This window comes from Coregonus lavaretus (assembly GCF_964263955.1).
Source record: "Coregonus lavaretus genome assembly, chromosome: 35".
Classification (NCBI taxonomy): domain Eukaryota; kingdom Metazoa; phylum Chordata; class Actinopteri; order Salmoniformes; family Salmonidae; genus Coregonus; species Coregonus lavaretus.
In genome coordinates, this window is record NC_140022.1 from 2,355,388 (window position 1) to 2,372,264 (window position 16,877).

At 43.4% G+C, this 16,877-nt stretch overlaps 1 protein-coding gene across 1 annotated transcript; it reads left to right on the plus strand.

Annotated features, from left to right (window-relative positions):
• Window positions 1-1,299: 1,299 nt before the first annotated feature.
• Window positions 1,300-8,812, plus strand: LOC311109509 (interleukin-18 receptor 1-like; the record flags this gene model as incomplete). The annotated part of the gene is made up of 10 exons (XM_084152428.1): window positions 1,300-1,487; window positions 1,718-1,904; window positions 2,601-2,769; window positions 3,496-3,561; window positions 4,505-4,631; window positions 5,008-5,138; window positions 5,528-5,677; window positions 6,340-6,492; window positions 7,615-7,799; window positions 8,569-8,812. 10 exons carry the CDS (start codon window positions 1,300-1,302, stop codon window positions 8,749-8,751), a joined length of 1,539 nt encoding a protein of 512 aa, XP_084008554.1. The 3' UTR covers window positions 8,752-8,812.
• Window positions 8,813-16,877: the final 8,065 nt, after the last annotated feature.

Here is a 16,877-nt window from a genome sequence, read left to right on the forward strand (position 1 = left end):
TGAGTAAGTTATTAATTGTTGTATTGTAGGCTAGTCTTATTCTATATATAGTCATACGACCTGCTATAACATAATACTATTATGCTGATCTGGTAGTACCTGTTTATATTTTTGTAAATACTATTATGAAAAGTTCTCTTAAGTTTCTCCGCAATATACAGGCTGTCTTTAAATAAATATATATATATATATATATTGCCTGCCATTCATGGGGCTTTTTCCCCAATGACTTTCTCTCACTGTGTCTGTTTGTCTGTTTGTCTGTGTGTGAATTAAGAAGATGGTGAAGATGAACCCACTGTTTATGATCCTCCTCCTCTCCACATCCTTAGGTATGTTAGAATGAGCAGGTTACACATGTTTTATAAGTAACATTTGATGAGAATCCTGCCCTAGAAACTGGTGATAGCCAACCAAAGGACAATTTTTACAACAAACCTTTCACCATTAATTGTTGTACTATTGAGCACCCTCTAACAATTTGAAGGTTGTTGTGAAATGTTTATTTGTACCGCATAAAATATTTGTACAGTACATTTAGGCTACCCTATATAGTGCACTACTTTTGACCAGGGACCATGGCACCCTGTTCCCTACATAGTGCCCAATGGGGAGCCCTGGTCAACAGTAGTGCACTATATAGGGAATAGGCTGCCATGGACCCTGGTCAAAAGTAGTGCCCTATATAGGGAATAGGGTGTCATGGACCCTGGTCAAAAGTAGTGCACTATATAGGGAATAGGGTGTCATGGACCCTGGTCAAAAGTAGTGCCCTATATAGGGAATAGGCTGCCATGGACCCTGGTCAAAAGTAGTGCCCTATATAGGGAATAGGGTGCCATGGACCCTGGTCAAAAGTAGTGCCCTATATAGGGAATAGGGTGCCATGGACCCTGGTCAAAAGTAGTGCCCTATATAGGGAATAGGGTGCCATGGACCCTGGTCAAAAGTAGTGCTCTATATAGGGAATAGGGTGCCATGGACCCTGGTCAAAAGTAGTGCCCTATATAGGGAATAGGCTGCCATGGACCCTGGTCAGAAGTAGTGCTCTATATAGGGAATAGGGTGCCATGGACCCTGGTCAAAAGTAGTGCTCTATATAGGGAATAGGGTGCCATGGACCCTGGTCAAAAGTAGTGCCCTATATAGGGAATAGGGTGCCCTCCGTCCTCCACTGAGATGGTCTATCTTGGATGTTCTTCCACAGAGCTGGTCAGAGGAGGCTGTTCGTCATGTGACGCTCCTCCATCTCCATGTAAGTTGTGTGTCCAACGTCCTGTTTATGTCCGGGAGGGAGAAATGGCAGTGCTGCAGTGCCCGCTGCGGACCACCAGTGCAGGGCACAGGGAGGGGAACCTGACCCTGGCATGGCGCAACCACTCTGGGCCTGGGGAGCTGCAGGAGCCTGTGGTGTGGAGGTCTGAAGACACTCTCATCATCTTGAGGGTCTCCCCCAACGAACAGGGGTCCTACTCCTGCTCACTGCTGTATGTCTGTCACTTACACATCTAGATGGCCTTTTATTGTCCGTTTTATCAATCATACTTTTGTTCTTCAATTGTCTTCTCCTTCCGTCTGATGTATTTTATTTTATTTTATTTTATTCTGTTGATTGATTGATTGAATTAATGGTTGATGGTTTGATTGATTGGTTGATTGAATGATCAATTGCTTGATTGATTGATTGATTGTCATATCTTTCTCTGGACCGTTGCAGCAATGCCAGTGGCCAGCCCCTGAGGACAGCGTGGTTTAACATCACATTGTTCTCTGGCCAGTGCTACACAGACATGGATGTGTATCCATCAACTTGCTATCTGGGAGAGTCCTGCGGAAAGTATACATGCACGTCGGACCACAGCATCCCACAAAACTTCACCAAACTGAAATATACGTGGTACAAGGTATGGCTTCTTCTTTTCTTTGTCCCCCTCCTCCACTAGTTGGCAAAGTAGTAGTAAATATTCAGTGATGGTGAGTTTCCACTAGTTCTACTTACTTGCCTTTGGTTAAAACGAAAGACATATGTCATTACGTCTGCTTGAGGAGGTGTGTTTTCCCCCTAGCCGTTGGCAAAGTATTATTGAATAGTCTGTTGAAGGTGATTTATTCCACTAGACAAAAAGCCACAGGGTATTTCCCTGTTATATCATGTTTTCCCCTAGCCTGGGTGGCTGTCCTAGCTAGCGTAGGGGCCAGCATCAATGTTTTAGTTCACCAGTCAGTTTTGCGACTAGCGTCAATAGACAGGCTTTGAATTACCAGTTTATTACCAGTTTATTACCAGTTTATTGCCCGTTTATTACCTGTTTAGTACCTGTTTATTACCTGTTTAGTACCTGTTTATTACCTGTTTATTACCTATTTATAACATGTGTATTAATCACATTAATTTATAAAGTCACTAAGTGCTTATACAGAAACCCAGCCTAAAACCCCAACCAGCAAGCAATGCAGATGTAGAAGCACGGTGGCTAGGACAAACTCCCTATGTAAAACATGTGTATTACCTGTTTATTGCCTGTTATTACCTGTTTATTACATGTTTATTGCCTGTTTATTACCTGTTTATTACCTGTGTATTGATTAATGTATTGTAGAACTGTGACACAGAGTTACCCTCTGACTTTGGCGATGGATACCTGGAAAGTGCTACTGAGAGTGACAGTGGTTACTATACCTGCACTTCATACTATACATACAACTCAAACCTCCATGCTGGACAGGTGTTTACCTTGTCCAAAACCATGGAGCGGACAATTAAACAAGGTAGGAAGCTACTGTACAGTACTGTATATCAGGGTTGGGGTCAATTCATTTCAATTCCAGTCAATTCAGAAAGTAAACCAAATTTCAATTCCAATTCAAAAATGTTACTCATTGTAAAGCATTGAAGAGAATTTGAATTTGAATTTCAGTGCAATTCCTAAATCGACTGGAATTTAAATGGAATTGACTCCAACCCTGCTGTATGGTTTTGGACTTTCTGACCTTTTGCAAAGATACCTTGAAATGTATTTGTCAATTAAGATTTATTCAATGTTTGGTTGATCTGAATCTGGATTCTAGGGGAAAGCTAAAGTCAATGCAAGAACAAGGATCTGTAACTTTTGCCCATAGTTATGGTTTATTTTGTTCAAAACAATTGATAGAAAGTGAATGTATTGTTCCCTTTTAACTACATTCATGTTTGTGTTTTAACTACATTCATGTTTGTGTTTTAACTGCAGTGCTATTTCTGTTTTAACTACAGTGATATTTCTGTTTTAACTACAGGGATATTTCTGTTTTAACTACAGTGATATTTCTGTTTTAACTAGTGATATTTCTGTTTTAACTACAGGGATATTTCTGTTTTAACTACAGTGATATTTCTGTTTTAACTACAGGGATATTTCTGTTTTAACTAGTGATATTTCTGTTTTAACTAGTGATATTTCTGTTTTAACTACAGGGATATTTCTGTTTTAACTAGTGATATTATTGTTTGTACAGGAAGTTCCCATTTAAAGCCAAAGATCATTAGCCCTCAGGATGGGGAGTTTATTGAAGTACATATGGGTGAGTTCCTCTACCTATCTGTATGGGTGTAAATCAGCGTTTTCAGTCAAGTGTGTGTGCGTGTGTGTGTGCGCGTGCGCGTGCGTGTGTGTGTGTATGTGTACCTGCATGTGTGTGTATGCAATATCCATGTGAATTATGTTTTGTGTTTGATCTACATTCTAGAATGTTCAGTAACACTTTACTGAAGGTGTACAGGTCTAATGCTTTATGATTAATTCATAAGGCGTTGTAAGCCTTGTTACAACAAGTAAAATACATTATAAGTAACTGTATGCTCTAAGTCAGGGATGGGCAACTTGTGGCCCGGGCCCAAGGATCAACCCCCCCCCCCCCCCCCCCCCCTCACACACACCTTTTGGGGGACTCAGTCGGGGTCTCAACTTACTGTTGCGAGATAGAACAGTAGAATATACAAAAAGCAATTTCAAAATGTGGTTGTGCATCAACAGTTTTTATCTTGTTATGCCAGTCACTGATAGTCACTCAGTTAGCCCATGTCAGCTAACATTTTATAGATTGGTAAATTAGTCTAACGGCCAACTATCTTATCTAAACTTAGTAATCATGGTTCAGATAAGTTCAGATTATTTGTAGCCTTCACCCCCATCAGAGTTTCCCATCCCTGTGGCCTTCACCCCCATCAGAGTTGCCCATCCCTGTAGCCTCCACCCCTATCAGAGTTTCCCATCCCTGTGGCCTTCACCCCCATCAGAGTTGCCCATCCCTGTAGCCTCCACCCCCATCAGAGTTTCCCATCCCTGTGGCCTCCACCCCCATCAGAGTTTCCCATCCCTGTGGCCTTCACCCCCATCAGAGTTGCCCATCCCTGTGGCCTTCACCCCCATCAGAGTTGCCCATCCCTGTGGCCTTCACCCCCATCAGAGTTGCCCATCCCTGCTCTAAGTAAAGTGTTAGTGAATGTTGTGTGTGTTTTCTCCAGGATCCACTGTGGTGGTGGTCTGCAGGGCTGTCCTGTCCTCTGAATTTGACTCCTTCCACTGGATGGAAAACATATCTTTTGTGGAGGAGAACATGGAGGCCCTACCAGTGTTTTACAATACTTCACAGTGAGCATGTACAGTCACTACAGAAACGACCTGGGTTCAAATACTATTTAAAATCTTTCAAATACTTTGAGCGCTTCCTTCAGCCTGCCTGGAGCACTTTTGTGACTATTCTATTGGTTCCGTTGTGCAAGGAAAGCCCAATCAAGCCCAGATAAAGGATGTGAAATATGCATTTACAGCAAACGGCATAGTCGCTGAACAGTAGACAAGTATACTATCATGAGATTGATTGATCATTTGATATGATGACATCAGCTTTTTTTTCCTTCTGAAGACTATTTCCCTGGTTTATCAGCCCAGTTACTCATCCCTCTAAAACGAGTAAAGAAACGCGGTTCTCCACAGTTAACGCAACACACTTGACTGTTTCCTCCAGAGAGAATGGCCATCACCTGGTATCGCTGGTGATCAGGCAGGTGTCCGAGGAGCAGCTGTGGAACAGATACACCTGTAAATTGGAGTCTCCATCTGGGACCTCCAACGTCTCTATCACCTTCAAACAGAGGAGTAAGTCAAGCATCCTCTTAAAGGGACATTTCAACACTTATCTACTGAATAATGAGTATGAGGTAGATTATTATTTTATGTCCCATTAAAAGGCACAGTCTTTGCTTTCCAATCATTACAAATATTACAGAGTCTGCCTTTATCAAACTCTACTGGCCATTTCACAGAACCCTCTCTTCTGCTCTTAGGTTACCATGACCTTTAATCAAGAAGAGTTTATTATCACTTCTGTGTGAAATTCTAATGATTATCTCAGATTTCTTTCCTCCAGTTTCTCTTTCCGCTGTACAGTAACAGCTGTTTGATATTATCAGGTTTATTTGTGTGTATGTGCGTGTGTGCGTGCGTGGCCGTGTGTGTGTTCATGTGTATTTCATGGCCTCCTTTAGGTCCACCCCAGTTTCACTTCCTGGTGCTGGGTATAGTAGGGGTCTTTGCCGTGACGGTGGTGGTGGTGACTGTTGTCTATGTCAAGCTGAAGGTGGACATCATTCTGTTTCTCAGAGATGATCTGGGTTGGCATCATCACAACACCGCTGGTGAGAATAATGCCTTGCACCAAACATGCCAATGTCACATTGAAACAGTCTTGTTGTAGATCGTGTTTCACCACATGATTTTGATTAATTGTGTTATTTCAGATGGGATGTGTTATGACGCCTATGTGCTGTGCTATAAGGTCTATGTCCTGTGCTATAATGCCTATGTCCTGTGGTATGTCTGTCCTGTGTTTATAATGTCTATGTCCTGTGTTATAATGCCTATGTCCTGTGTTATAATGTCTATGTCCTGTGTTATAATGTCTATGTCCTGTGTTATAATGTCTATGTCCTGTGTTATAATGCCTATGTCCTGTGTTATAATGCCTATGTCCTGTGTTATAATGTCTATGTCCTGTGTTATAATGCCTATGTCCTGTGTTATAATGTCTATGTCCTGTGTTATAATGTCTATGTCCTGTGTTATAATGCCTATGTCCTGTGTTATAATGTCTATGTCCTGTGTTATAATGCCTATGTCCTTAGTTATAATGCCTATGTCCTGTGTTATAATGTCTATGTCCTGTGTTATAATGTCTATGTCCTGTGTTATAATGTCTATGTCCTGTGTTATAATGCCTATGTCCTGTGTTATAATGTCTATGTCCTGTGTTATAATGTCTATGTCCTGTGTTATACTGTGTCTGAATGGTGTGTTTCAGATGGGAAGCGTTACGATGCCTATGTGTTGTGTTATAAGAGTGACTCAGAGTCAGGCGTCAGTGAGGAGGACAGGCGTCAGGTGGAGGAGGTGCTGGAGGAGGAGTATGGCTACAGCCTGTGTCTCTACGACCGTGACGTGCTCCCTGGGGAGGGTGAGTCAGTCCACTGTCCTCACATCGGTCCTCATACTGGTGTGTGTGTGTGTGTGTGTGTGTATGCACTGTTCTTGTACCTATTCCTGTTTCTGCTCCTTTATCTGTACCCGTTCCTGTTCCTGTTCCTGTTCCTATACCATTTCCTGTTCATGTTTCTGTTCCTGTACCTGTTCCTGTACCTGTTCCTGTTTCTGTTCCTGTTCCTGTACCCATATCCGTACCTGTTCCTGTTCCTGTTCCTGTTCCTGTTCCTGTACCTTTACCTGTTCCTGTTCCTGTACCTGTATCCGTTCCTTTACCTGTACCTGTTCCTGTACCTGTTCCTGTACCATTTCCTGTTCCTGTTCCTGTACCCGTTCCTGTTCCTGTTTCTGTTCCTGTTCCTGTTCCTGTTCCTGTTCCCATTCCCGTACCCGTTCCTGTTCCTTTATCTGTTCCTGTACCCATTCCTGTTCCTGTACCTGTTCCTGTTCCTGTTTCTGTTCCTGTACCATTTCCTGTGTCTGTTCCTGTTCCTGTACCCATATCCGTACCTGTTCCTGTACCCGTTCCCATTCCCATTCCCGTACCCGTTCCTGTTCCTGTTCCTGTTCCTGTACCTGTTCCTGTTTCTGTTCCTGTACCATTTCCTGTTTCTGTTCCTTTTCCTGTACCCATATCCGTACCTGTTCCTGTTCCTGTTCTTGTTCCTGTACCTTTACCTGTTCCTGTTCCTGTTCCTGTTCCTGTACCCGTATCCGTTCCTTTACCTGTACCTGTTCCTGTACCTGTTCCTGTTCCTGTACCTGTTCATGTTACCGTTCCCGTTCCCATTCCTGTTCCTATTCCTGTTCCTGTTCCTGTTCCTGTACCTGTTCCTGTACCTGTTCCTGTACCCGTTCATGTTACCGTTCCCGTTCCCGTTCCCGTTCCTGTTCCTGTTCCTGTACCTGTACCTGTTCATGTTACCGTTCCCGTTCCCGTTCCTATTCCTGTTCCTGGTCCTGTACCTGTTCCTGTACCTGTTCCTGTACCCGTTCATGTTACCGTTCCCGTTCCCGTTCCCGTTCCTGTTCCTATTCCTGTTCCTGTTCCTGTTCCTGTTCCTGTATCAGTACAGTATGTGCTATGTGTTTCCAGCGGTGGCTGAGGCGGTGCTGGGGTGTATAGAGCAGAGCCGGAGACTGATCCTGGTGCCCAGCAGCCTGGGGCTGAACCCAGGGCAGGACAGCCAGTATGGTCTGCTCACTGGGCTCCATGCTGCACTGGTGGAACGGCAGACCTGGCTAGTCCTCATCCAAACAGAGTCAGCCCCAGACAGCCAGGTAGTTATGCCTATGGACGAGTTATGCCTACAGTGCCGTGCAAAAGTATTCATCCCCCTTGGTATTCTTCCTATTTTGTTGCATTACAACCTGTAATTTAAATGGATTTTTATTTGGATTTCATGTAATGGACATACACAAAATAGTCCAAATTGGTGAAGTGAAAAATAAAATAAAAACTTGTTTCAAAAAATTCTAAAAAATAAATACCGGAAAAGTGGTGCGTGCATATGTATTCACCCCCTTTGCTATGAAGCCCCTAAATAAGATCTGGTGCAACCAATTACCTTCAGAAGTCACATAATTAGTTCAATAAAGTCACCTGTGTGCAATCTAAGTGTCACTTGATCTGTCACATGATCTCAGTATATATACACCTGTTCTGAAAGGCCCCAGAGTCTGCAACACCACTAAGCAAGGTGCACCACCAAGCAAGCGGCACCATGAAGACTCCATTTCCTTTCAAACTGCTTCAACTCCATTTCCTTTCCAAAGCAGACTAGAAACACTTTGTATTTTTCCACTTTTGCAATTGGTTGTGCTTGTTTGTTTTTAGTGTTTTTTCGAGAATCTATTTTGTAATGAAAAGCACTATAAGCTAAATGAGTGATTGTAGTGACCTTAACACAACACCTAGTGATCTCGTCAAGGGGTTCAGATCTCTTGGTGTAACAACTAAGCTGTTGGGTTGGCAGTCGGTGTTCCTCCGTTCAAGTCCCGGTCGGGGCTACCCCCCAAAATCCGCTACATTATTCTGTATTATTTTTAGGTGGATCTGGAGCTGGACTCCCTCCCTGAGGCCCTGCGGCTGCTGGCCCAGTCAGGACACACCGTCACCTGGAGGGGCTCCCACTCCAAACCCCTCTCCTCACCCTTCTGGAAGGAGCTGCGCTACCGTATGCCTGCCAGGACCAGACGGCGCCCCCTGAAGGATGGTAGGACCATTCTGTGATTATATAGGCTCCAGGGCAGGGTTTGGGTTCAGTCAATTCACAAAGTAAACTGAAATTCAAAATGAAATAATAGCATCTATTGAAATTGAATCTCTTTATTTATTTTATTTATTTATTTATTTTTACTTCAAATTGACCCCAACCCTGCTCCGGGGTCAAGTTTCCTCAAGGTACAGAGCTAGGATCAGCTTCCCCTCCCCCAATCCTCAACCATTAGTGGGGACAATGCTAAACTGACCCAAGGTCAGCATCTAAGGCCAACTTCACCCTACTCCGATTATACTGTATATTAGGACAAGATGGGGGAATGTTATACCATAACATTATTATGTAGATCATGTTATTACAACAGAATCCTCCAGACAGCCTATAGACCTGTTACCCTGAAAGATGAGTGAAATAAATGCATCTAACGTGATTAATGTGCAATTATTACCTACATGAGTGAAATCGTTTATTTGTATTTTTTAAAAGCAGCTTTTCTGTGTTGGAATGGTGCTGCCGTACCCCAGCAACAGAATGGTGTGGGCGTATACTGGTCATTAAAAATATTCATGCGAATAGACCGCTGATTGGCAATGAGCTCAGCCAATGAGCCAACATGACATCATGTTCTATGAGGCAATAGCAAGTGGTGTATTTGAGATATAGGTTTGAGGTGGGGGGTTTTGTGGGGGGTTTCTCAAATGTATGCTTTGGCCACAAATATGAGTATACGACATTATTTGGTTATGAGTTAATGGAATATTAACTTTTAAAAGTGAGATTTTCACTGGACAGTTACTTTAAGACCCATTGACTTCCATTCAAAACTACCACGGCATGCTCTGCTTGTCCAGTGGACAGAAGAATTGTCTTTCTCGCTCTACCTGTTTCTCTCTGTTCCCAGTCGGGGGCCAGACCCCCCCCAAAAAACGTTCATTGATTCAAGGAAAGACCACACGCACAGCAGCAAGTCACACCTGAATGTACGTACACTCCCCAGAAACATGAAACAGAAGTGACATAGAGAAGAAATGCATGAATTCCTTGGCCCTGATATTTCATAGGGCTGTATGTAGGAGTCTGCTATGATAAGAATCACAATCGAATCCCCAAGTACATTTACATGAACCATGAATTTGACCTGGTGAAAGATGCTTACAACTATAAACAGAATGTCCAGACAGGATATATAGATGAAGAATTTACACATTATCCACATGATATGAGTACGGTAGATGGGGTTATAACAGGTATTGATGAAGTCATTTATGACTGATTAAATGTGTCTTGTTTTGTGTTTACTTATTTTGTGTTTTAGTTCTGTTTTATCTAGACAGTAGTAGTCCCCAATGTGGACATTTCTTATTGTGTTTTCATTGAGCCTTTATTTGGGTATTTAAGCCTGGGCATAAAATGTGCATAGGGACTATGGGACCTGGTCCAAAGTAGTGTACTATATGGGACACAGCCTCTCTGATTCTGTCAACAGATGTCAAACCAAGTCTTGAGAGGCTGTGCCAAAGCCTGTATCATTCATTACAGAACATATCTGTCCACCCTACTCTGTTTGCCATGTAATGGTCTGTATACTCACCACTGTTCCGTATTACTAATGTATTGACACTGGGCTTCAATAAATGTTTTACACTTGCAACAAAGACGACTAATTGGTGAGTTCTTCGGGGAGGAAAATACTACAATTTATAAATTCAAGTGAAACGCTGTCTTCTCTTACATCACAGATCAGCCTTGCATACTTACACAGACACACTTCACACTCCGGCTACCTACACCCACAGATGCACAGAAACCCACAGATGGTGTGAACTCTAGCAAAGTAGATCTCTTCATCTAACCAGGAAATGGATGTTGCCATATAGGAAACTGGTGGTCATGTTATAATAATATAATGCCATTTAGCAGACGCTTTTATCCAAAGCGACTTAGTCATGCGTGCATACATTTTTGTGTATGGGTGGTCCCGGGGATCGAACCCACTACCTTGGCGTTACAAGCGCCGTGCTCTACCAGCTGAGCTACAGAGGACCACATGGTGCATCTCTGAAGGGAACCTGTATCAGATATAATTGGTTTCCAACCATCTAAGAGGCAAGCTGCACAGACTAGTGTGCTATTGGAGAACAGGTCAGTGGAATTCAGGGAAGCTAGCTCAGATACGTCCCTCCTCTTTTACTAGGAGAGCAAGGGACTGGCTGAGCTATTTGTCTGGTTTTAGATTGGTGAAAGAGCTTCTGTTTCCAGGAAACCCAGATCCTTCTGACAGTTACGACACGCAGTGGTGGGTTTGATATTGGAATGAATGAAGTGGTGCGGAGGGATGCACACTGGACCGTCACTGGCTTTAGCAATCATCACATGTTTTCTGCAGAGATACTTCTGTGAAAGTGGCTGGGTCAAGGAAGAAGGTACTTATCTTTATTATCAAAACAACATTAATAGATTTGACCAGGTAGGTATTCCATGTGCATACAGACCTATCATATGCCTTCAGTATTAATTACATTATACATACATCTGTGTGGAATGAGAGATGTCTGTCTTGTGTGACACGTGTAGGTTTGAAGCCAGGCTCAGAGACAGGCTACAAGGCTTTCTCTGGGGAGGGGTTTGTCATGCAATGTACTAAGCCACAGTCCGCCGGTCTCTGTGAGCGCCTTTACAACATCACAGCCAGCTCTGAGGAAGCTGATTGGTCGAGGGCCGAGGGGGAAACCAATAGAGACAGAGATTTCCTCAGAGACGACGGGGCTGTGACAGGACGGGGGAACGCGCTCTGGTTCTCTACCGTTACTGCAAATGACTCTGGGAAGTACGCATGCCACACAGGGTAGGTAGCCTGTATTGACTCTCTTTGGGTAGGCCCCCTCTCTGTTTCACAGGGTAGGTAGGTTATTGACTGTCGTTGGGTAGGCCCCCTCTCTATTTCACAGGTTAGGTAGCCTGTATTGACTCTGTTTGAGTAGGCCCCCTCTCTATTTCACAGGGTAGGTACCCTGTATTGACTCTGTTTGAGTAGGCCCCCTCTCTATTTCACAGGGTAGGTAGCCTGTATTGACTCTGTTTGAGTAGGCCCCTCTCTCTGTTTCACAGGGTAGATAGCCTGTATTGTTTGGGAAGGTAGTCTGTATTGACTCTGTTTGGGTAGGTAGTCTGTATTGTTTGGGTAGGCCCCTCTCTGTTTCACAGGGTTGGTACCCTGTATTGACTCTGTTTGGGTAGGCCCCTCTCTGTTTCACAGGGTAGGTAGCCTGTATTGACTCTGGGTAGGCCCCTCTCGCTATTTCACAGGGTAGGTAGCCTGTATTGACTCTGTTTGGATAGGCCTCTCTCTGTTTCACAGGGTAGGTAGTCTGTATTGTTTGGGTATGCCCCTCTCTCTGTTTCACAGGGTATGTAGCCTGTATTGACCCTGTTTGGGTAGGCCCCTCTCTCTGTTTCACAGGGTAGGTAGTCTGTATTGACTCTGTTTGGGTAGGCCCCTCTCTCTGTTTCACAGGGTAGATAGTCTGTATTGTTTGGGTAGGTAGTCTGTATTATTTGGGTAGGCCCCTCTGTTTCACAGGGTAGGTAGTCTGTATTGACTCTGTTTGGGTAGGCCCCTATCCATCTGTTTCACAGGGTAGGTAGTCTGTATTGACTCTGTTTGAGGAGGCCCCTCTCTCTGTTTCACAGGGTAGGTAGTCTGTATTGACTCTGTTTCACAGGGTAGGTAGTCTGTATTGTTTGGGTAGGCCCCTCTTTCTGTTTCACAGGGTAGGTAGCCTGTATTGACTCTGGGTAGGCCCCTCTCGCTATTTCACAAGGTAGGTAGCCTGTATTGACTCTGTTTGGATAGGCCTCTCTCTGTTTCACAGGGTAGGTAGTCTGTATTGTTTGGGTAGGCCCCTCTCTCTGTTTCACAGGGTATGTAGCCTGTATTGACCCTGTTTGGGTAGGCCCCTCTCTCTGTTTCACAGGGTAGGTAGTCTGTATTGACTCTGTTTGGGTAGGCCCCTCTCTCTGTTTCACAGGGTAGGTAGTCTGTATTGTTTGGGTAGGTAGTCTGTATTATTTGGGTAGGCCCCTCTGTTTCACAGGGTAGGTAGTCTGTATTGACTCTGTTTGGGTAGGCCCCTATCCATCTGTTTCACAGGGTAGGTAGTCTGTATTGACTCTGTTTGAGGAGGCCCCTCTCTCTGTTTCACAGGGTAGGTAGTCTGTATTGACTCTGTTTGGGTAGGCCCCTCTATCTGTTTCACAGGGTAGGTAGTCTGTATTGACTCTGTTTGAGGAGGCCCCTCTCTCTGTTTCACAGGGTAGGTAGTCTGTATTGACTCTGTTTGGGTAGGCCCCTCTATCTGTTTCACAGGGTAGGTAGTCTGTATTGACTCTGTTTGGGGAGATCCCTCTCTCTGTTTCACAGGTTAGGTAGTCTGTATTGACTCTGTTTGGGTAGGAGTCCTGCCTCTGGAATCATGCATTTCCACCTCTCACTCTATCAATCTTGCTTGTCCATCTTCCTCAATTAAAATGAGATATTTTTACAGATCCATCTTGTTGGCAAAACGTCATTAAATATTGCTAACTTATTTAGCTATAGTGAAGATGTAAGGTTGTTTTTTAACTATAATAATCACCCAGATAATCCAACTGCTTAAGCAACATAATTCTTCACGGGAGGGAAAATGCGGGAGCGGCCCCTTCTTTGGCTACTACGTTGCAATCAATATTCTCAGCGCCACCTTGTTGATACAATGTTTCAATATTCGCAGAATGTTTCCCTTCCCTGGCGATGGATGAAAATGCAAAAATGAACTGGGCGGGCGCACACATAAGGAACATCTCTGAATGCAACGCAACGAGACAATGTTGGTGGGAAGCACACGAGACAATGACACTGTCATGGTACACTGTAGGCCTCGCCGTTCCACAAGGGTGGCTTCATACAGCCTATAGCGGGGGTCGGCAACCTTTTTCATGTGGAGCGCCAATTTACAATTGATCCTACCATTTCTAAAGATCTGCGTACCAGTTATGATTTTCATATATGCATTGTAGGCTATCTAACTGTGCCCAAAACACTTCGAACTGCCCACAAACGAAATAATTACATTCAGTGCATTCGGAAAGTATTCAGACCTCTTGACTTTTTCCACATTTTGTTACATTACAGCCTTATTCTAAAATTGATTACATTTCCGTCATCATTCCACACACAATACCCCATAATGACAAAGCAAAAACAGGTTTTTAGAAATGTTTGCGAATTTATATATTTTTAACTGAAATATTACATTTACATAAGTATTCAGACCCTTTACTCAGTACTTTGTTGAAGCACCTTTTGCAGAGATTACAGCCTCCAGTCTTCTTGGGTATGACGCTACAAGCTTGGCACATCTGTATTTGGAGAGTTTCTCCCATTCTTCTCTGCAGATCCTCTCAAGCTCGGTCAGGTTGGATGGGGAGCGTCACTGCACAGCTATTTTTAGATCTCTCCAGAGATGTTCGATCGGGTTCAAGTCAGGGCTCTGGCTGAATCCCTCAAGGACATTCAGTCACTTGTCCCGAAGCCACTCCTGCGTTGTCTTGGCTGTGTACTTAGGGTAGTTGTCCTGTTGGAAGGTGAACCTTCGCCCCAGTCTGAGGTCCTGAGCACTCTGGAACAGGTTTTCATCAAGGATCTTTCTGTACTTTGCTCCGTTCATCTTTCCCTCGATCCTGACTAGTCTCCCAGAAAACATCCCCACAGCATGATGCTGCCACCACCATGCTTCACCGTAGGGATGGTGCCAGGTTTCCTCCAGACGTGACGCTTGGTATTCAGGCCAAAATGTTCAATCTTGGTTTCATCAGACCAGAAAATCTTGTTTCTCATGGTCTGAGAGTCCTTTAGGTGCCTTTTGGCAAACTCCAAGCGGGCTGTCATGTGTCATTTACTGAGGAGTGGCTTCCGTCTGGCCACTATACCATAAAGGCCTGATTGGTGGAGTGCTGCAGAGATAGTTGTCCTTCTGGAAGGTTCTCCCATCTCTACAGAGGAACTCTGGAGCTCTGTCAGATTGACCATCGGGTTCTTGGTCACCTACCTGACCAAGGTCCTTCTCCCCCAATTGCTCAGTTTGGCTGGGCGGCCTGCTCTAGGAAGAGTCTTGGTGGTTCCAAACTTCTTCCATTTAAGAATGATGGAGGCCACTCTGTTCTTGGGGACCTTCAATGCTGCAGACATTTTTTGGTACCCTTCCCCAGATCTGTGCCTAGACACAATCCTGTCTCGGAGCTCTACGGACAATTCCTTCGACCTCATGGCTTGGTTTTTGCTCTGACATGCACTGTCAACTGTGGGACCTTATATGGACAGGTGTGTGCCTTTCCAAATCATGTCCAATCAATTTAATTTACCACAGGTGGACTCCAATCAAGTTGTAGAAACATCTCAAGGATCATCAATGGAAACAGGATGCACCTGAGCTCAATTTCGAGTCTCATAGCAAAGTTTCTGAATACATATGTAAATAAGGTATTTCTGTTTTTGCTTTGTCATTATGGGGTATTGTGTGTAGACTGATGAGAAAAAAATAATCTAATCCATTTTAGATTAAGGCTGTAATGTAACAAAATGTGGAAAAAGGGAAGGGGTCTGAATACTTTCCTAATGCACTGTAGCTGGCTGCTAGACAGAGGCGCTGTCCATTCATCACCACGTCATGGAGCTCCACAATGCCTGTACCGAGGCGCTGTCCATTCAGCGGTGCTGAATCACGGGCGTGGCCTTAGCGCCCTTTAAAAAGGCATGTGTAGATGTTCCTTTTGTATTTCGTGATTTTCGTCATTCTTTAGTCGAGTTTCTCTTCATGCGTCCCTGTCGATTGTAAGCCTACTGTGAGTAAGTCTGATGTAGGCTATGCCTTTTATTTCAATGCCAGTGGAGTAAAGTACTTAAGTAAAAATACTTTAAAGTAGTACTTAAGTCGTTTTTGGGGGGTATCTGTACTTTACTTTACTATTCATATTTTTGACAACTTTTACTTTTACTCCACTACATTCCTAAAGAAAATAATGTACTTTTTACTCCATACATTTTCCCTGACACCCAAAAGTACTAGTTACATTTCGAATGCTTAGCAGGACAGACATTTTTTCCAATTCACACACTTATTAAGAGAACATCCCTGGTCATCCCAACTGTCTCTGATCTGGCGGACTCACTAAACACAAATGCTTCAATTGTAAATTATGTCTGAGTGTTGGAGTGTGCCCCTGGCTATCCGTAAAATAATAAAACAAGAAAATGGTGCCCTCTGGTTTGCTTAATATAAGGAATGTAAAATGAGTTATAGTTTTACTTTTACTTTTGATACTTAAGTATATTTGAGCAATTACATTTACTTTTCATACTTAACTATATTTAAAACCAAATATTTTAGACTTTTACTCAAGTAGTATTTTACTGGGTGACTTTCACTTTTACTTGAGACCTTTAAACCTGATATTGCAGTGATAATTAATGGCGTTCCACAGACCTTTAAACCTGATATTGCTGTGATAATTAATGGACATTCCACAGACCTTTAAACCTGATATTGCTGTGATAATTAATGGCGGTTCCACGGACCTTTAAACCTGATATTGCTGTGATAATTAATGGCCATTCCACAGACCTTTAAACCTGATATTGCTGTGATAATTAATGGCCATTCCACAGACCTTTAAACCTGATATTGCTGTGATAATTAATGGCCGTTCCACAGACCTTTAAACCTGATATTGCTGTGATAATTAATGGCCATTCCACAGACCTTTAGACCTGATATTGTGGTGATAATTAATGGCCTTCCACAGACCTTCAAACCTGATATTGCGGTGATAATTAATGCCTGATGTCATTTAGTTTGTTTTTGCTATTCTTCAATTAGCATTTTAGAGTTTTTAAATTAAATGCAGTAAATGTGCTTCAACCTCCTAAAAAAATCCTACTTTGCCATATGCTAGGTTTAGCTGAACGGACTGACCACTGACTATTGCTATAGCTACTTTCTGAAGTGCTCTCACCTTTTGCAAGGTCATCTGTCTCTCCACGAAAGATGACACGTTTGACCAAATGCTGTCAACGTCTGGAATAAAGGGGAACATTTTCAGA